Source organism: Bipolaris zeicola (assembly GCF_000523435.1).
Source record: "Bipolaris zeicola 26-R-13 unplaced genomic scaffold scaffold_99, whole genome shotgun sequence".
Taxonomy (NCBI): domain Eukaryota; kingdom Fungi; phylum Ascomycota; class Dothideomycetes; order Pleosporales; family Pleosporaceae; genus Bipolaris; species Bipolaris zeicola.
The window spans coordinates 33,204-52,308 of NW_006912148.1; the positions used below are offsets into that span (position 1 = coordinate 33,204).

A 19,105-nucleotide genomic window follows, 5' to 3' on the forward strand; every position below is an offset into this window, starting at 1 on the left:
CGTCTCTTATCAAGCTCACCTCTGCCTTTAAATCCTTCGCCAGTCTCTGCACTGCTTGGTCGGACTTCGTCGCGATTCTGTCATACCGGATCATCCATCCCAAAACTTCAAGCAACTACTTCCGCGCAGCCTCTCCAGACCAAACGACAGTATTCGTGGCCCAGAATGACTGGAACAGAGGATTCAAAGGAGGTTCGCAAGTACCTCCAGCAGAGCCATGACCGTATCTTTGAGAACAACAAGAAATGGGCCGAGGAGATGAAGAAGAAGAACCCTGCGTTCTTTGAAAATATGAGCGCGGGTCAAGCTCCCGAGTATCTTTGGATTGGTGAGTCAATCTTTGTATGAAGTAGCCAAAGTCATTCCGGAGAGCCGGCTGGGCAATCAACTGGCTACCCAACTGGTCTCAATAGCCTGGGTCGCCTTGCAAAACACTCAGTTGTAGACCAAATCGAATGAAGCAATCACTGACCGCGCTTCCTCCAGGCTGCTCCGACTCCCGTATCCCAGCCGAAGCCATCACTGGCCTCGAGCCCGGCGAGATGTTCATCCACCGCAACATCGCCAACCTCGTTTGCAACATCGATCTCAACGTCATGTCCGTCGTAAACTACGCCGTGCGCCACCTCAAAGTTAAGCACATTGTCGTCTGTGGCCACTACGGCTGCGGTGGTGTCAAAGCCGCCATGACCCCCAAGGACATGGGTCTCTTGAACCCCTGGCTACGAAACATCCGCGACGTATACCGTCTGCACCAAAAGGAGCTCGACGATGTCATTGCCAATGGTGGAACCGAGGACGACAAGTATAACAAGCTTGTCGAGCTCAATGTGTATGAGCAGTGCAGGAATATTATCAAGACAGCTGCTGTACAACAATCTTGGGCTGAGAATGAGTTCCCCGTTGTGCATGGATGGGTGTTCGGGTTCCATGATGGAATGCTGAAGGATCTCAACTTTGACCATGAGGGTCAGCTTAAGGAGATTCAGAAGATTTACGATTTGACAAAGGATATGTAGATAACATGGCTGTGGTTCTTTGGGCAGGGGCTGGGGGACTGTTGTTGTATAAGTAGATATGAGTTTAGTAAGGAGTTGGCGGTGAGAGATGATCTAGGGTCATATGTAAATACGACCGATTTAGGAGTCGCATGTTCAATTGATGAGTTTGTATCGATCCCCGAGTCTATATTTAGGTGATGATTTCTAACGTTTTCTCTCCAAAGGCATGAGAAATAAGACACTGATCACTCTCAACAACGCAGTCAAAAAAAAATGCTTGCAATATCATTTCAACCCTTTTCTGCCACTAACTACATATCTCTCGTCTAACATTCACCCACGGATAACAGTAGACTAGAACATATTTGAATTATCTCCCTTATACGAGAGGGGTGTTCACCATTGTACTAGATGGTCCTCTTCTGGGATTTAGATATACCCACATGCGCACACACTTAGAAGTAATCAAGCAATCAATCCGAGATACTATATTGTGTCTAATCAACACAGATATTCCTATCGATTGAATCTATCCAAACAAATAAACCAACGAAATCAACCCAAGAAATCAACTTCTCCCAATCTAACTATTAACAACCTGTCTATTCAATACCTCCCTTTTTCCCCGTCGCGAACAAACAACCCGGCGTTTTACCAACACCACACCTGCAAATTTTACTCTGACTGCAAAGGTATTTTTTCGATAACCCGATTCCGGCAGGTTAAGCTGTGTGGCCTGCCATTCTTCTCTGACATAATTGATCTAAGACGCTATATAGCAAACAGAGAGGAAGAAAAAGTCAAGTCACACATCTACAAAAAAGAGGCCTGGCCGTAGCGAAGGGCGTCTAGTACGCGTGCTTTTTTCCGAAGCAGATATAACTAAGAGTCTTGCATGTAAACTCGTACAGTGAATATATTGGAGATGACGGAGGTAGTGAGCCAAGGACAGTGGATTTGAAGATCCGGTTTCTACGGCAGTAGACCCAACAATTATTACTTTCCCGATTTTCTTGACCTACAGCTCTAAGTTGTGGTGCTAAAGAAGTTTTCTTGAAACTGGTCTCTCGTTACGTGATTATTGCAAATCATAAGAGAATTTCCTATATCTACCCTCCCTTCGGACGGCTAATTAATAGTTAACACAAGGCTGTTTAAATGAAATGAGAGTGATTTAGAAGATCTCTACTGCGGTGTTAGCAGTACAAATACAAGATCCATTTTATTAGAAATATAGAGAGATTTGAGTTCGATATGTTTTTTGAATGGCGAGGAGGGAAAAAAATCGAGGCACTCTTTATATAGAAAAAAGTGGTCTTCGGGAAATTATTGAACGGAAAGTCTCCCCTCTTGAGTTTGCTAATATTCTGCGACTTACATAAGCTTACGTTGAATGTGCAGCTGCATAGAGAAAGTTTTCTGGATACGGTTGTCAGCGCCATGTACGCCGATACGACAGGTGGTTTTTGCAAATGATCTGACTGATTTTGTATCTATAGCATGAAATGTGTACGTGTGTCGTGGTATCTACAGTCAAGGTTCCAGCTGAAGCTTAAGGTTGGCTATTTGCTCCGAAAAGTATGTACAGAAAAAACTGTTGTGAGCAAAGTTTTCTGTTATGCCTACGTTGTTCATTACTGTTGAACGAGTGAGAACTCACAACGATACTTTCCATGGTATTGGCTTTGAGAATCTGCAGGTGCTCAGGTTTGTTGTTTCGTAATACGATTTTTTTTACGTGCATTGATATGAGCTAGGCATATAGCTTTGGACTAGAGACGAGTAAGAAAACATAAATAGGTAATGCAGATGCGCAAAGAAGATTGTACAGTTACATCACGCAGTGGAATGTCAATGTCAGTGTTGGTACCTGAAACTCAGGTTCAATAGCACGTCACTAAAATAGATAAAGTTTTCGCTGTTACTTCCTAGTATCAAACAGCCCGTGCTCTGCAGTCTAGTTCCTAAATATGCAGACACTCTGGCAGCACCGATTCATGGGTACACAGCACACACAACGATTCTGTAAAGAAGATACTGTGCTTGAATAAGAACAACAGTGTGTGCAAAAGACGTGTCTTCAAGATTCAGCTAACACATCAGTGATGCCCATAAAGTTGGCTAAAAATCACGCAGTGACGCGGTTCCGCCGATGAAAGGCGCCACCTATGTAGGTATACCCTGACGTACGATCCATGTCGCTATACTAGTGACATCTTTCAGAAGCTCAAGAAACCTGCCTTTCTTTGTTCGCCGACGCGGGTAAGGCAAGCAAGAGATCATCTGCGGGATACAAAAGATTTACATACATAGCCTCAAGCCATCTTGCCCTGCATGACGACAAATGGTACCGTACCCGCAGGGCAAAAAGATTTACAAATCTCTCGACAAGCCATCTTGCCCTGCATGACAACGATGTATACAGGTCCGCGGCAGAAGCAAAAAAAGAAAGATCTCAAGCCCGACGTGGGGGTCGAACCCACAACCTTGAGATAACCAATCGAGTCTGATCAGGACGTGAAAGCTAAGAGTCTCACGCTCTACCGATTGAGCTAGCCGGGCGTTGTTTGCTTACTAATGATTTTTTTTGGATTTGGTCAAAATATCTACGTGCGGACAAAAGGATGGGAATCTTCGGACCGTGGTGACATCCCTCGCTAATGTAAGGTCCTGTTGGTTGGCCGCAACTCCGTTACAAGTCCGCTGCCAAAAGTAAACTAGCGCCAGTCACACCACGCGAACCATGGATGACGCTGACAGATTATGAAACATCCTTTTTAGCGTTAGCGCCCAGTCCGTAAGTGGCGTGCGAAACCGAGAAACAACCCTAGATCTGTGTTTGCTTTTTTGCACAAGGGTCCAGATTGCTTGGTACTCAGTGATCGCGCGTGTGGTATTCGGGTTTCAATGAGACGGTATGGTACGCGGAGTTTGCCAACAGTGTCTGGATGTAAGGCTATTGCGATTGGTAGCCCAATGTTCCGAGATCCAGGTCTGTTCGCGAGTCATGTCAAAGCTCTACCCCTTTAACGATATCCACCCAAAATATCCAAGGCCTTGGAATAGAAATTTCACCGGTAACGAAAGGGCCGAGTTCTGGCACTGAGCACTCAGATCTGTGCGGAGGGTGATGTGGTGTGATGGTAGCGATGCTCCAGATTGGATTTTAGGTTTACGATGCAAAAGGGTACCAAAAATGTTAAATGTGCGATACGTAGCTATACCTCCGTGTTCGGAATCGCATACATTTCATTGGGAAAGTTATTTCATTGTCAGCTTAGCAGATGAGCAACTCTTTGCTAGATATGGTTAGTGTGGCAAGTTGAACCGTCATCATCAGTCGCAGAGGGTCTTCGTGTGGCATACTCTGTACCAAGCCCTATCATAGCAAGGCTACCCTCAGTATTCTCGTATTTCCGCGGAGGCGGTATGACATTTAGCTCATAGAAAATTACCGACTGCCAATGTTGGTGATCACGGATGTGATTCAGCGGAAGCCGACAGTAATCAATTGTCCCGTCCCAGGCATCACAGGCTTTCCGCTGAATACGGTATACAATAAAGTTTATAGTGGGTAGGGATCAGTGGGAGGTAACTGAACATGGAGGTGCTCTTGCATCAACATGACATGCGGCGCGGTCAGCATCTGTTCAAGATATTGTCGGCCTGAATTACCGTCAACAGAAGCCGGGCCACCCGAAGAACCATGTGGTTGTCTCCAGTTTAAGTATACCAACAGACCCATCATTGTTTCGGAAGACGGCGAACTGGTTACCTGTTCAGTTTGATTCCGGAGTTGGAACATCCCCCATACCCACTTCATTCGGAGACGACAATGTCATGGTAGGTAGCAGTAGCATCGGATATGATGCTTACAAGCTCCGTGTGTACAGCGAATGTTACCACATACGTCAATAGCTCCACGAGCCAATGCTTTGATTTACCTAAGATCAACACTCTACTTGGCCTATGCTGCTGTATCCTTGATCCGCTTGTTAGCTCAAAATCTTCTGAGCGAGAGCGTGTGGAGGCTGAATGTCGTACCAGATACACTTGATAGAAGTTCATCATCACTTTGCCGTCTCCTTCCTTGACGAGGTGCGCCCTTGCAGCCCAGTCTTTACTTGACTCCCCCCCTGCCTTAAGGCCGTATTTTACCGTTCCGTACAACATGACTTCGTTAGCGTTTGGACCAAACGGAAATATCTTCAGTGGTGCGTGCGCCCTGCTGGAGACCGTTTCCCACATGGCTTTGCGCAAGGCTAGGATCTCTGGAGCCAAGAGTCAGCCCATCGGGACGAATCAACCGTTGCGGTTCCAGAGAGTAAAGGACTATGGCAGGTATGGAGTGGAGGCTAGATGAAAAAAGCAACGCGCGACAGACCATTTCGGCCTACTGCTATTTTGGAAGCCATGACTAGTGTTGCATCCTTCGTGAAGTATTTGACGTAGTCTTCGTGCGCCTCTGGAGTGTCGGATATGGCGTAAAAGGTCTGGAAAAACTCCTTGTATGAAGGATCAATCGGAATAGCCGGCGGGTACTGCGAGGCGTAGGCGTTCATTTCGTGGTAATTGCTAGAAAAAAAAATCTAGGGCGAATGGAGGCTACAGTTGTTGTACCTCAAACGCCCAGCAAAGCCTCTTTCATCTAAGGTGGGGCTGACGTAATTACTCGATTCTTAGTACGCCTTACGGCGGCTCACCTAACGGGCCGGCGGGAACGGCGTTTTCTTAGCGACATGCAACTCAACCTCATAAACATACTGATCCTGCTCAGTTTCACCAACAACGCTGTGGTCCTGCCAAGTGTTGCTTCTCTATTATTTTTCTTTTGGCAGGGAAGTGGGGAGGGCCAACATGTAATGAGAGTTAAACGTCTCCACGGAAAGGGATGTCACTGTAGCGGCGCCGACCTTAGGACACAGCGCTACAGTACCTAGCGTCGACCACAAAAACAAAGAAGGCACCGCCGGTTTTGGGGCGCGCATCTGCGATCTGGAAGTACCTTTGTAGTCGCTCTACTTTACACCCACGGCCTAATGCGCTTTGCCACCGAACCGACGATGTTCGGTCGAGTTCGGTGTTTCTCGACCCAAAAAGTACTCTCCGAAGTACCTGCGCAAGGGTGCTCAAGTCCTGCAGTGCAATAATACGGACCCCACGTGTCATCATAGCACCCCGTGCATGTATCACAGGAATCCCATGCACTCTCGGAGCATGGGAGAAAAATATTTTCCAGCGCTATTCTCTATCAGCAACAATTTGCAGGGGCTCTCTTGCCTAGTAATCACACCCTCAATTTCGATCGCGATTCACGCTAAGCATATCAATTACAAACTACTTGTTCACCCCCCCATCAACACTAGACGGCCTTCTCAGCCGCCATGGCCGGCGTCTCAAACCCCTACTTTTTCCTTGGTTCAAGCCAGAATGGTTTACTTGTAGCTCCCGAAGGCATGCAGGTCCATGTGGCTGTGTCCCAGGCCCATGCACACGGCTACGCCATGAACTGCCTTTTCAAATCCCAGAAATCGGGAGATGGCCTTCTCCGTCAGCTACCCCTGGTCGGGATCTCTCCGTCAACTGGGCTTTTTCGTGGGCCCCTGTCGATCTGTCAGAATCATTGTGGATGTTTCATGTCTTACTAGACTGCCGTATGCATGTAAGTATTGGAGGGCCCTGCAGAAATAATGCCCAGACTCCCGAAAACTCTCGTCTTACGTGTTGAGAAAGCATACGGCTTGCAACTGCACATCCCAAGCCAACTTGACGTGATGCTTTCCTGTTAGGTTGATGTGTACACAATCATCCACGCAATGATGATGGTGTGGCTCAATGATTGACTTAGTACGATCCAACTAGCTTGGCCGCCGTCGTTCGAACCGGTTCAGATCTCGACATATGAATTTTGCCCCAGGCTAAGATTTGACGGGAGCTAACTCGTCTGGGTCACTATTAAGCAACGTGGGTACTTCTTTGGTCCAGGCTCAGCCGTGAACGTCAGAGTAGACCTCGTCTGTGGCGCACAAGCCAGCCAATTCTAGAGTATGGGCGAAGCAGCCCGTCTCGATCGACGCTGGGGTGCTCACACTTCGTGAGATGTGGGCCATTAGCACGCTTTGGTGATTCCAGATCCTGATGGCGCTATGAGGGCATCCGACTACCCGCCCGAAGGTGCGAAAAGTACAAGATCTGGAGTATGGCCCCCGCTGATAATGGGGTTCATCATCTTCACCATCGCCCAGGTATAACTACACTCAAGGCTTAATATCCTTCAGTACATTCTACCCTACTCTTCACAATGGTGTCTCCTTTCGACACCTCGTCTCGGAGACCAGAATACTTCCCTGGACAAGGCCGGCGGTCCAGTGAGATCATGCCTTCCCAATCCCAGGATGTTGCGGTTCCCGCTCATCTCCTACGTGCCACTGGCAATCTTGGATCCAAGCGGGACAACACCGCCACCCATACTGCTGCATGGGAGCCTATACAAGAGAACCCTTTCCTCGACGCAGGGGTAGGAACTATTCGTCGAAATGACACTCAACGGTCCGCCCTTCGAAAAAACAGCTCTCAACGATCAGCTATTCGACAAAACAGCAACCAACGCTCGAGGGGTTTACAACGGAATGGTACTCAGGATTCTACCGATGCCGGACGCACACGAAGCGAAAGCGAACGAAGAAGAAGTGTTCGGTTCTCTAACGCCAGTCCCTTCGACAACAACAGAACTTCACGATACACACTACCCTCACCTGACGAAGAAAGCACAAGGGCTCAGCGAACCCTCTCCTATGTACCTGGCTCAAGCGATGTCCTGACTACTACTCCTCGGGAAAGCCGAGCACCATCACCCAACTTTGAGAGGAGAGCTAGCATATCATCGACCTATTCCAACGACAACCCCTTTGCTTCAAAGCCAAGCTCGGTCAAGAGCGATCCTTTCGCAACAGAAAACAACACGCCTCGTGGGTCGTTTGATGCGCCACCCAAGCAACCTGAACCAGTACATCATGCTAAGCACAAGCGCAAGAACACTCTGCAATCAGTGGTCGATGGCATCATTCCTGGTTCTTTGCAACGTCGCATGACCAACGCATCTTACTTCCAACGGAGTGAGTTGTTCGGAACCTACGAGAAGGCCAAGCAGAAGGGTATCGAGATCCAGCGCAAGCCATGGGCACAAAACACTTTCGAGTACAGCTTGTATCTCGTTATGATCCTCTTCATATACTTTGTGCTTATTGGTATGCCGCTCTGGAAGGGTGCGGTCTGGTGGATGTACTGGGTTGTCCAAACCAAGTTTGTCCTTCCTGGTGGATTCGGTATCACTCTGGGTATTGCGCTATTGTAAGTTGGTCCTTGTAGACAACTTTGAGCTTTTGCTAATCTCTCCACAGCTACGCCTTTGCTCCTCTTCTTATCCTCTTCGAAAAGGACCCTCCACCTGCCGACTACACCACAGAAACCAAGTATCCATCCACTGTTGATGACACTTGTCTCATGATCCCTTGCTACAAGTCCGCCGGGCTCATTGCAAACACTCTCGAAGCTGCCTTGAAGATCTTCCCTGCATCCCACATCTTCGTCATTGCCAACGGAAACAGTCCCACGCCACTCGACAACACAGAAGAGGTCTGCCGCCCTTACGGAGTCAACCACATCTGGTCGCCCATCGGATCAAAGATTGTTGCTCAGTTCGTTGGCTGCTACGCCGCAAAGGGGTTCAAGAACGTCTTGCTCATCGACGATGACTGCGCCCTTCCCGATAACTTCCCCATCGTCACTGACCGCATGACTGACAAAGTCAAGTGCATTGGTTACACCATCAAATCCGTCGGACCTAATGGGTCCAAGGGAAACCTTTGCCAACAAGCCCAGGATCTTGAGTACAAGCTTAGTGGTATCCAGCGTGAATTTGCCGGCAAGATCGGTTCTGCTACCTTCCCCCACGGCGCCATCTCCCTCTGGGACCGCGAACTCCTCATCAAGACTTTCCACGAGCACCCCGGTTTCAGTGTATCAGAGGATTGGTTCTTCGGTCACGTCGCCCGCCAGCTTGGTTCGCGCATCAAGATGTGCTCGCAGGTTTTCGTCGAGACCGAGACCCCCACTGCCGTCTTCTTCGCTGGCGGCGGCTCTCGCGGTGGCTTCGGTGAAATGACCATCTTCTCTCAACGTTTCAAGCGCTGGAACTTCTTCTTCGTCAACGGCATGTACTACAACATGGCCTACATCCTCTGCGACTGGAAGCTCGGCTGGTGGGAGATTGGCGCTAAGATCTTTGTCTTCCAAGAGGTAAGCACATACACCTTTGCTACATCGCATCCCTTCACATATACTAACATACACACGTCTAGGTCTACGAAACTCTCCTTTACCTCCTCACTCCCTTCATCCTGCCCATCTCCTTTATCGTCCGCCCCGACTTTTGTGGTTACCTTCTCGCCGCCACAATCGTCATGTACGCCATCAACGTCATCATCTTCAACGAAGTACATCTCCGCCGCAAGAACGAGCGCGTCGGCTGGGTTCTCCTCTACGTCTACTACCTGCCCTACAAGATCGTCCTCACTTTCGTCAACGTCGCAAGCTGCTACTGGTCACTGTACAAGTACGCGCGCTACTTCGCTAAGCGCCACCCCAAGGTCATCGAGGACGAAAAGGCCGTCGAGGTCGTCATTCGCCTTGAAGAAGACCAGGCTTCCAAGCAAGGTGGTCTAGGTCGTCGCCTTACTGTGCGCACCGTTGGTGGTCGCCCCAGTGTTGAGGAGCAGGATGATGACTTGGATACCGCGAGGAACTCGCACGAAGGTGTTGTTGCCCCCCAGCCTATCATGTCCCCTGGCCTCCGTCAGGACTCGAGGCCTACCAGCCATGTGCTGAGGACTGAGGGCGTCGTGGCGAGGGATTACTTTGGTGAGAAGAACGCGGCACAGGGACGACCGCAGCAAGATGTTTGATCATCCACTCATTTTCTTCCTACATGACTTCTCCTTTTCTTCTTCTTCTTCTTCTTCTTCTTCTTCTTCTTCTTCTTCATCCTTCCTTTACATTATTCCTCTTCTCTTTCTTCTTCTCTTTCAAACAGAACCTTTACACCTTTCTTCATTCCTCTTCGTCGCACATACTTTCTACACACACTTTCTACAAACAACTTCTACACACTTTCTTTTTTTTACCTCTTTCCTTGTGTACGATATATAGACTTGGGGGAAGATTGCTCGGTACAGAAAAGAAAAATGTTTTCTGGAAAAGGATGCTCTGCGATATACCTATTTTTTTTAACTGTGTAATCAGTATTTATGAACATGAAAAAAATTTGCACTATATATTCATTTTTATTTTCTGATACTTTAATCAATGAAAAGTTTATGCATTACTCGTCGTGTCTCTTGAATTGTTTCCTGCTCTTGCTTTACCTCCTCTTCCACCGCCACCCCGACCACCTCGACCACCACCCCCTCTGCCTTTCTTCGCTTGCCCAACTTCCTTTTCCCACTCTTCAACATCAACAGCCACACCTTCAGGCAACTTGCCATCGCTCATCAGAACACCCCCATCCTTCTTCCTACTCTCGACGCGCTTGAAAAAGGTATACGGCAAAAAGCCCTGCTCATTGCCCTCTGTCAAAATGACACCATTCTCCGAGATGAAAAACTTGATACCAGCAGCAAGCGCAGCATCGATATCAACGTAGACCAGAATCGTCGAACTCTTGCGCATACCGGATATAACGGGCGCAGCGTCCGCAGATGCAGACGTCGAGTCGAGGGATTTGAATCCAGCGGGCAGTCCAGACGCAAAGTGGATGTGGTTTCTCCCCATGGGACGGAGACCGCCGCTCTTGAGGATGAGGTTCCAGGCGCGCTCGTCGGTGCCGTGGACGACTGTCTCGGGCACGTTTCCGGCTTCGGCGGAGATGGGGACGAGGAGGCCTTCGTTGTCGACTTTGATCGAGTGACCTTGGTTCGCGCGGATGACGTAGTCTGCAGGATCGTCTGATTCCTGTATGCTTTCCAGTTGCTCTGATACAGGCACTTCAGATGATTCCTTGTCAAGTGATGAGACTGGAATCATGGAGAAGCGCTGTTTCTCGTTGTTTGCGACTGCGTCACGGACTTCTGCAAAGGTGATTTTGAGGCTTTGAAGAGCCTTGGTGTTGAGCTGTGGACTGTTAATTTTTTGCTGCTTGCCAAAAAAAAAGCCAATGAAAACGGATCCATCCGACTACGATTCTCAAAAAGGGGTTTCCAAATTCTGGCTCTTTTTTTTTTTGTTCCCGATGACTTTGGTTTATGTACACTGCAATTACACACTTACCGCATCTTGGACATTGACATAGCCACCCTTTCCTAATTTCAGTCCCTCCTGGTCAGCTCCATGTCTGAGTAACCAGCTTATCTTCTTTGAAACCTGCACTTCTCTTGGCTGATTGGCCGGATTGCGACTGCCGCCGCCACGACCCCCTCTGGCCATGTTTGTGATAGTCCTGCTGAAGATGCGCGAAATATTTGCGGGCCGAATTTTGACGAATGCGGGGACAAGTTGACAAGATATATCCAGGATTATGTTAGGCAACACTCTGAGTCGAGATGAGTGATGTATGGTGAGTCAAACACGATAGTTCCGAAAAGGCGAATGAGTAGTGAGAAGTATAGGTGATTGGGGAAAAAAGGTTAGCGTCAGATTTGTGCGCAGCAGCCCCGCAATCATTGGTGGCGCTTGCAGAGGATCTACTTTTGTCACTTGTATGTAAACAGGTTGGAATGCCACCAGATTCAAGTAAGACGACTGTGTTCTCATCCCGAGGAAGACCTGGCTGCTCTTTGCGATACATGTATCCCGCAGGTTCCCGGGAATTCGAATAATGAGGTTGTTTGCAGTAGGAGCTAGGTACCTATGGACACTACCCCATTTACCATATGGTCCCAGCATTTCTTGAGAATAGAAATCGTGAGACCATCTCCTACAGTGTTCTTGTCTATAAGCCATTGAGGCTGATGTGAGATATCTTAAACACATACGTTCACAAGATCACATCCTTCCTACTTGGAGTCCACTTCCTCACCAGTCTCTCCGATAAGATGCCTGCTATTCCAAAGCATATCTACGTACCACATAGTGTTGATAGAGAAACGACTTTTAAGACCGAGAACCATCAATCAACAAAGTACCCAATCCTCATATCCTAGACATGATATTACCAATCAAGTATAATCGCTCATGTTCAGAGGGAGGACAAAGTACTAGTAATCTTCGAGGCATGCTGCGTAGTACAAGTATACAATGGCATTCCCGTTATTGGACATCCCTGCATCTGCAGTGCTCCATAGAGCCTAGATATCTTTAGCGCAATTCCTCATAATCAAGGAAATAGTCTTCAACGCATTGCTAAACAATATTATTGACAAGCAAAAGAGTACTACGCTTCTCCTCGTTCAACGCCTGGCAGGGGTAAGAAAGAGAAAAAATATTGTCATAAATCTGCGATCAACACTCTGGCAATCTTTATCTCCAGTGTTTCCGCCCATTAATATGTAATTGAAGCCCATTGTCCAAAAAGCATATCAGCACGCACAGCCCTCTTTGGGACCCTGTGGCTGCGCGCTGCCCAAGTTTACCCGGTCAGCATCTTGCCTAGTCAGGTTGGTTTGGCCGCCGACGTGGCGTGGTCCCTTCAAACTCGCCTCTGGAATTGCGTTTGCGATGGCAGTGAATACCTCAGCAACGTTGTGGCCAGTCTTTGCACTCGTCTCGAAGAACAATAAACTCTCTTCATCCGCATATGCCTTTGCAGTCTTGCTGGGCACTCTCCTGGAGTCTTGGTCGTCTTGTGCCTGCTCTTCCTCTCCCTCGGCTGCAGGCGCAGCATCCGCATCCTCTGGCCTGTCCTCGTCACCAGCAGCGGCAAGATCGAATTTGTTTCCTACAAGCGCAATGACGATGCCGGGCGAGGCTTGACGATGCAGTTCGGCAACCCAGTGTTGAGCTTTTGTGAGAGATGAGGGCTTGGTGATATCGTACACGACGAGGGCGGCTTGCGCATTGCGATAGTACATGGGTGCAAGCGAGGCAAAACGTTCCTGGCCTGCGGTATCCCAGATCTCGAACTTGATGGTACGGCTCGGTAGATTACATTTCTGCGTGAGGAAAGCAGCTGTCAGGAGTCATGTTAGCCTCAAGGCGCCGCTTGAGAATGGGATCAGTAGGGTGGCTGTGTCCATACCTCCGATAGTTGGCTCTTTGTTTTCTTGGAAGTCATTGTTCACGAAGCGCATAACAAGGGAAGACTAGCATCGAAGTCAGTTCATGTTCAAAACTGACGTATTGACATCGCGCACCTTTCCCACAGCCGCCTCTCCTAGCAGCACAAGCTTGACACTGCTGCTTGGCTTAGGTTGCGCGGATGCGTCCGCCATCGTCGATGCGTGAGATGATGCGATTTGGAACTTGCGGGCTGTGTATAGGTGCGACTGATCGTTGAGAGATGTATCTCAATGTTCCAGTATCGTGCGCGATGTGAGGATGCAGTTTGGGTCCAGGCAGCGATGTTGCTGGTGGACGGTTTGAGGTTGCCGAGCACAATGACGAACGTCAAGCACGTGAGCTGCTGACTAAGATGGGTATCGTTTCCGATGCCTTTGTACTACGTACACAAATATCCTTGCAGGCATATTGGTTACACAAATTGCATTTACTATCCGTAGCGACTTACCCAAGAGAGTCATTTCATGGTATGCTCTGATTTATTCTGCATATCAGAGGCTGACTGTAAGACCACAAAGAAGTTGGAGTATCCTCTTGTGCTGCACGCTTGTCAGAAGTCATCCCACAGCCATCTGTTATCGATAGGGTACAAAACCATGACCAGGCCATTTGTTCATAGAGAATAACATTGATGTTCGAGGCACTGACTGAACAAATCTTGATGCAGTCAGATGATGTTAAATGACCTGCCCAACCTGCCGCGCAAGCTGCGTCAGCATCGGAAGTTCCTGCCTCTCACTTGACGGCTTAGACAAGCCTCTACAAAATCACTCAATTGCACAACCAGTGAAAAGTGGCGGAGATGATTTGGACAGAAGGTATGGGTAGAGAGTACTACACACTGCACCAAGGACTTTGGGACCATGCAGTAAAGTACTGTGAAATCCTGTTTCCTGTTTGTACTTTTTACAGCAAGAAGCACCGGACCAGCATTTCGAGGTTAAGTAGTTCGGTTACTACTAGTACTAACATTGCTCATTCCCGCGGTCTGAGGCACTTGTGCAAAAAAGACAGACCGCAACTCTGTCTGTCCTAGCATGAGGCGTCGTTGGCGACAACGCATACCGATCTTCGAAAAAAAAAGTCGCAGCCAACACCTCAAGTGGGGACTTTTGGGCAACTATGTGCTTGGTGCTCAACAACATTTTTTTCTTTTCGAAGGGCCGACTCTTGGATTGTGGGAGGCGTGAAACTGGATTGTTGTTGTTTGTGGGAGCAAGGAAGACGAGAAGCGGTTGGTGATTGTTCATCGCTTAGTCACTGGTTACCAGCATCTTCTGGCATTACAACGGGCCGAAGGAGCCCACGTCATGGAAAAATGTACGGGATGCAACATGTGCATCGGGCGATGCTGCAGGATGAAATTATTTTGTACAGCCATCGCGAATGACGTCACGTCGGTCGGTAGTATGAAACCCTACGCGGTTTGGTGTGCCGAGCGTGGCCATGGCCAAAGTGGGCTTCGCAGGGGATGCTTTTGGACAAGTGTCTGAGTCAGCGAGCGCACGTGCAAACGAGTTGCGTGCTGATTGAGGCCCCCTGAGCCGTCATCTACCGGGCTGTAACAAAAATGTTTGGCAGGAGACGGAGAAATATTGTAGACAGTGAAGAGGGCGATGGATGGAGGCCAATTGTACTAGACTTGTCACAGTGCCAATGGCAGGCGTGCGGGCGGCAATGTGGCGTCTTTGACCCCTCAAGTACCCAGAGCCACGGGACTCCCGAACCGGCAGGCGCAATTGAATGCTCTCCTGCATCTGCATCTGCATACCCTACATGGAATGAAGACACCACACCGGAAGGTCGTGGATGGCGACTCCAGAGCGCAGTGCACCCCACCGCCATGCTGCCAACCGGCTCCTCGACCAAGGGCTGTCATTGGGTGCAGCGTAGCACGCCCACATGGACATGGGAGCGACTACGTGTGTAAACCAGGCACCGCGGTGACCGGAGCGAAGACGATGGCTTGGCAGGTGTATGGAGAGAGTGCATGTGGTGGTAATTGAGGATGCAGGTATGCAGGCAATTGCGTATGTAGATGAGTAAGAAGTATTGCGTGCATGTGTGTGTGTGTGTGTGTGTGTGCAGTGCTCCATGGGCAAAGTGTCGAGATGCTGATGGGGTCCAGAAGGGCACCACAGGCCGGCCGTCATGTGGCGGTGATTGTGTGGTGCAGATGCGGCATGGCCCAACAGGCAGAGGCTCCACCGCAGCGAATGGCAGGACGGGGCGATGGCTCGCGCGATAATAGCAGCACAGACGCCAGGCGTGCGACCGATCGCGATGACGCCAAGCGCCGGTCTCGCGTTCCGAGGGCAAGGGGGGAGGGGGGAAGGGGGGCGTCAGGCTCGTCAGGCTGGCCAGGCTGACCACGACTGTGTGTTGCAATGGGCAGAGAGGACGACAACCATGGCCTGCTGGCTGGACGGCCACTACAGAGGATGCAGATGGCGCAAACGCCTGTTGGCAGGCGGCCATGTCGGCGCTGAGGGCACCACGGCCAGACACAGCAGCGATCGGCTGGGCTGTTGTGGCCGTGGCCGTCTCCAGACAAGCGCTCGGTTCCCCGTGTCCTTGATCCGCCCGAGCCGGCATGGACCAAGCGCGGCCATGGCAAAGTGCGTCTCCCCTCTGCGATTAGTAGCCAGCATGCGCCTGGCGATCGGCGTTGTCCACTCCAGGCCTAGCCAGCCTGACGTGAATCCATGCTCGAATCACCCAAGCGGGGATGCACTCTAGAAGACGCACTAGCTATGGTCCCCTTTGACAAACCCGCCCTTGGGCCAGGAACACGCACAAAAAAAAGTTTCCTTCGTTTGGATTTGGCACCGCCGGGCCAGCGAGCAGCGCAGCGCAGCGCACCACAGCGCACCACAGCATCCGGCACCCTTCTGCCCTGGGCCCAAGGGCCGCTCCTAGACGCGTGTGTCTGTCCGCTGAAACACGCATCCAGTGCGCGCGGGGAAATGCCGCATCCCAGATCCCCCCAGGGCCTTTGCAGCCTTTAATCCAAAGCAGTGCGGTCCAGAGGGCCAAAGGGGGCTTGCCTGCTCGCTTCCAGCCACTGCATGGGCGGGAACTTGGGAGGGCGCCTTCGCCGGGGCCTACCTACTTATCAGTCACGTTGGTCGGCTTGTGGGATGGGAGCGTCCGGCTGACCCCAGATGCCGCGTGCCATGTTTGCGACTAAATAATAAAAAAGTTGCTGCGTCTGGAATTGCTGTGACAGTCTGACATCCCTTATTTTTTCCCCTCCCTCTTCATGTAATCAATCCACCCCCTTGCTCCCGCCCTCCTCGTCGTGCGAAGCAGCAGTGCGTTGTTATTCACCAGGCCCGGCCACATTTCCCAGGCTGTGCAATCGAGACTCCCCGTCGGATACAGTAGTAACTCCATATCAGGAGCTCGGGCGTCACCCCACTTGTCGAATAGCATTCCGCGAACTGTCCACACGCCGTATTTTTGGATAAACGCCTCCTTCACCTAGCACACGCCTTCCGCACACATTTCTTGTTAAATATTCCCACACACTGGCTCCCTGCGCTGCCCTGCATTGTCTCAACAAGCCCGTTTCAGCCGCATCGCCCATTGTAGCCCCGACACTTCGGACACGGTGCGACAATTGCTCGGCCCTGCTGACGAAGCCGGACGAACAAAGCAAACACCAAACTACTGGCAACTTTTTTTGGGGGGGGACCCAACATGACCGTACACAAGGTACCTACCTCTACTGCTTCCCGCTGCCATTGCTCCCTAAGCACTTGCACTGACCGGCTGCCCCCTATCCAGGAACCCATCAACGTCCGACCCGCCAGCCAACAACGGCACTCATCCAGCACCATGGCCGGCTCGCTCCCCAAGAACCGAACCCACTCGCAGTCCATATCCGCCGCCAACCTCCACCCGGCACATCGCGTAACGCGCAGGAAAAGCATGAGCCAGACGCCCGTCACAAACATCGCTGCCATCGCTGCGGCGGCCAAGGGCATGTCCGGGGCTCCGCTCGAGGGCGCCAGTAGTAGCGGCAGCAGTAGCGGTCCGCGCCGCTCCTCCAAACCCGCATCGCAGTTCAGGGGGCCCAGCATGGCAATGGCCTCGAGCATGGCCTCGAGTGTGCCCGCTCATGGCGCGCAGTTCGGTGCCAGCAGTTACGGCAGTGCTACCAAGAGTGAGGCTCTCACCGACGGACCCACGCTCGCAACCATGTTGGAGCAGGACAAGGCAAATGCAAAGTCGCGGAACCGCCGCGCGAGCGAGGGCTCTCGCCTGTCCAAGGGCGACGTCAAGCGAAGTGGTAGCGAACTGAGATGTGAAAAATGCGGCAAAGGCTATAAGCACAGCAGCTGTCTGACCAAGCACCTGTTAGTAACCCTTAGCCTCCCATGGCCCTGCCACATACTTTCATGCCTCATGACGAATGCCCTTTCTTCACTCGCATGTCCATATAAACTGCCTTGCTCTTCTCAAGTTCTGCGTTGACTTTTTTGATTCTAGATGGGAGCATACACCGGAATGGCAGTACACATCCAAGCTGCTCATCTCCAAGCATCAGCAGGTGCAGCTGCTCGAGGCTGCCTCGGTCCTCGTTGCCATGAACAAGGAGAGCGACGGCGAGCACAGCGACCGCTCCTCTCCCCCCGCCTCGGGCTCATCCGACGTGCGTGAGGACTTGAGCTCCACAGAAACTACCCCGCCCCCACAGCTCGACGACCATGCCGTAGGCTCTTACCCTCACTCGCACTTTGGCACTCGCTCTATGAAGCGTTACTCTACCAACAGCTCTGCCTACAGCCAATCTTACCAGTCGACTGTCTTCTCCGACAACGGTAATGGTAACGCGCACGGTCACTTCCGACAGTGGAGTAATGTCTCTGACCGACCTACTACTTCAGGCACCTCGGTAGCCGGCTCCTACCATGATGATGCTAATGACCACGCCGACCTCGCTGCTGCCGTCGGCCTGCTCAGCTGCTCCTACGGCACCCCCAAGACAGGGCCCGTCGCCCTGCCCGCAGATGCGCCACCCGTGCCCCCGCTCCCAGCAAAGTATTTTGACCTGAATGCCCGCACCCTGTCTGGTAGCACTACCGTCACGGCCCAGCAGTCGAGTATGCGCAACAGCTATCGCCACACTAGTGAAAGTAAAGACGTCGATATGGACGACGATCACTTTGCCGATGAAGAGGATTACCGTTACTCCAACGCGCGCAGTCGCAGTCGCATTGACGAGGACGACGATGAAATCTTTGGAAGGATGGAAGAGTAGCTGTGTCCACACACACGTCCTACCCACCCTTCACCGCATCCCGGCCTCATTATCCGACATTCCCGTCCGTGCGCTGCATCCTTATCTTTCTTCTGTACCACAAACGAAACATTTAGTTATTTAGCGACCTATCTCCGCATAGTAAACAGACGCAGCCTGGACACCGATGAGAGGGCCCTCAACCATACCCCATCCGCCAATGACACCAAGTTGTCGATGCCCTTGAGGTTGAAGTACAGGTTTTGCATAATACTGAACTGGCGTCTGTTTGATCATCTGCGTCGAGAGCCTAGCAACATCTCAAATATCTAGTACCCATATCAGCGCGAGGATTGACCTCGTTTTTTTTGGCTTGTATTTTTCTTTATTTTCTCTTTCTTGCTTTCGGCTTGTCTTCAAACAAGAAACATATAAAACCTGGCACACGCTTTTTGTTTTTTTTGGACGGGGAGGTAGAACGGAGGTTGGAGGTGCGCTGGCTAGCGTGACCTTTTGTATATTCGGACGGGACGGGAAAGGAAGATGGGGGGACGGAGGGAGAAAGAAGAGCGAGGTGCATTGTATAAAC

At 50.6% G+C, this 19,105-nt stretch overlaps 10 protein-coding genes across 10 annotated transcripts; 5 read left to right on the top strand and 5 right to left on the bottom strand.

Annotated features, from left to right (window-relative positions):
• Positions 1-165: 165 nt before the first annotated feature.
• COCCADRAFT_27129 (uncharacterized protein) lies at positions 166-1,019 on the top strand (the record flags this gene model as incomplete). The annotated part of the gene is made up of 2 exons (XM_007715164.1): positions 166-328; positions 487-1,019. 2 exons carry the CDS (start codon positions 166-168, stop codon positions 1,017-1,019), a joined length of 696 nt encoding a protein of 231 aa, XP_007713354.1.
• An 830-nt stretch (positions 1,020-1,849) lies between these two features.
• COCCADRAFT_98958 (uncharacterized protein) lies at positions 1,850-2,029 on the bottom strand (the record flags this gene model as incomplete). Its single annotated transcript, XM_007715177.1, has 1 exon — positions 1,850-2,029. A coding segment is annotated over one exon (180 nt), but the record flags the coding sequence as incomplete, so codon positions are not given.
• Positions 2,030-4,968: 2,939 nt separating this feature from the next.
• Positions 4,969-5,563, bottom strand: COCCADRAFT_5934 (uncharacterized protein; the record flags this gene model as incomplete). The annotated part of the gene is made up of 3 exons (XM_007715154.1): positions 4,969-4,983; positions 5,046-5,272; positions 5,386-5,563. The coding sequence occupies 3 exons, from the start codon at positions 5,561-5,563 to the stop codon at positions 4,969-4,971; spliced, it is 420 nt and encodes a 139-aa protein (XP_007713344.1).
• Positions 5,564-5,821: 258 nt separating this feature from the next.
• COCCADRAFT_37705 (uncharacterized protein) lies at positions 5,822-6,173 on the bottom strand (the record flags this gene model as incomplete). The annotated part of the gene is made up of 2 exons (XM_007715178.1): positions 5,822-5,937; positions 5,969-6,173. The coding sequence occupies 2 exons, from the start codon at positions 6,171-6,173 to the stop codon at positions 5,822-5,824; spliced, it is 321 nt and encodes a 106-aa protein (XP_007713368.1).
• Positions 6,174-7,839: 1,666 nt separating this feature from the next.
• Positions 7,840-9,787, top strand: COCCADRAFT_79754 (glycosyltransferase family 2 protein; the record flags this gene model as incomplete). Its single annotated transcript, XM_007715179.1, has 3 exons — positions 7,840-8,351; positions 8,402-9,299; positions 9,362-9,787. Coding segments are annotated over 3 exons (1,836 nt in total), but the record flags the coding sequence as incomplete, so codon positions are not given.
• Positions 9,788-10,373: 586 nt separating this feature from the next.
• COCCADRAFT_37707 (uncharacterized protein) lies at positions 10,374-11,480 on the bottom strand (the record flags this gene model as incomplete). The annotated part of the gene is made up of 2 exons (XM_007715180.1): positions 10,374-11,168; positions 11,325-11,480. 2 exons carry the CDS (start codon positions 11,478-11,480, stop codon positions 10,374-10,376), a joined length of 951 nt encoding a protein of 316 aa, XP_007713370.1.
• A 1,091-nt stretch (positions 11,481-12,571) lies between these two features.
• On the bottom strand, positions 12,572-13,423 carry COCCADRAFT_5937 (uncharacterized protein; the record flags this gene model as incomplete). The annotated part of the gene is made up of 3 exons (XM_007715155.1): positions 12,572-13,161; positions 13,231-13,294; positions 13,346-13,423. 3 exons carry the CDS (start codon positions 13,421-13,423, stop codon positions 12,572-12,574), a joined length of 732 nt encoding a protein of 243 aa, XP_007713345.1.
• A 650-nt stretch (positions 13,424-14,073) lies between these two features.
• Positions 14,074-14,513, top strand: COCCADRAFT_37709 (uncharacterized protein; the record flags this gene model as incomplete). Its single annotated transcript, XM_007715181.1, has 2 exons — positions 14,074-14,296; positions 14,356-14,513. 2 exons carry the CDS (start codon positions 14,074-14,076, stop codon positions 14,511-14,513), a joined length of 381 nt encoding a protein of 126 aa, XP_007713371.1.
• A 328-nt stretch (positions 14,514-14,841) lies between these two features.
• On the top strand, positions 14,842-16,461 carry COCCADRAFT_27133 (uncharacterized protein; the record flags this gene model as incomplete). The annotated part of the gene is made up of 4 exons (XM_007715165.1): positions 14,842-15,193; positions 15,448-15,889; positions 16,059-16,194; positions 16,225-16,461. The coding sequence occupies 4 exons, from the start codon at positions 14,842-14,844 to the stop codon at positions 16,459-16,461; spliced, it is 1,167 nt and encodes a 388-aa protein (XP_007713355.1).
• Positions 16,462-17,111: 650 nt separating this feature from the next.
• On the top strand, positions 17,112-18,537 carry COCCADRAFT_5938 (uncharacterized protein; the record flags this gene model as incomplete). Its single annotated transcript, XM_007715156.1, has 2 exons — positions 17,112-17,632; positions 17,766-18,537. 2 exons carry the CDS (start codon positions 17,112-17,114, stop codon positions 18,535-18,537), a joined length of 1,293 nt encoding a protein of 430 aa, XP_007713346.1.
• Between the last annotated feature and the right edge of the window lie 568 nt (positions 18,538-19,105).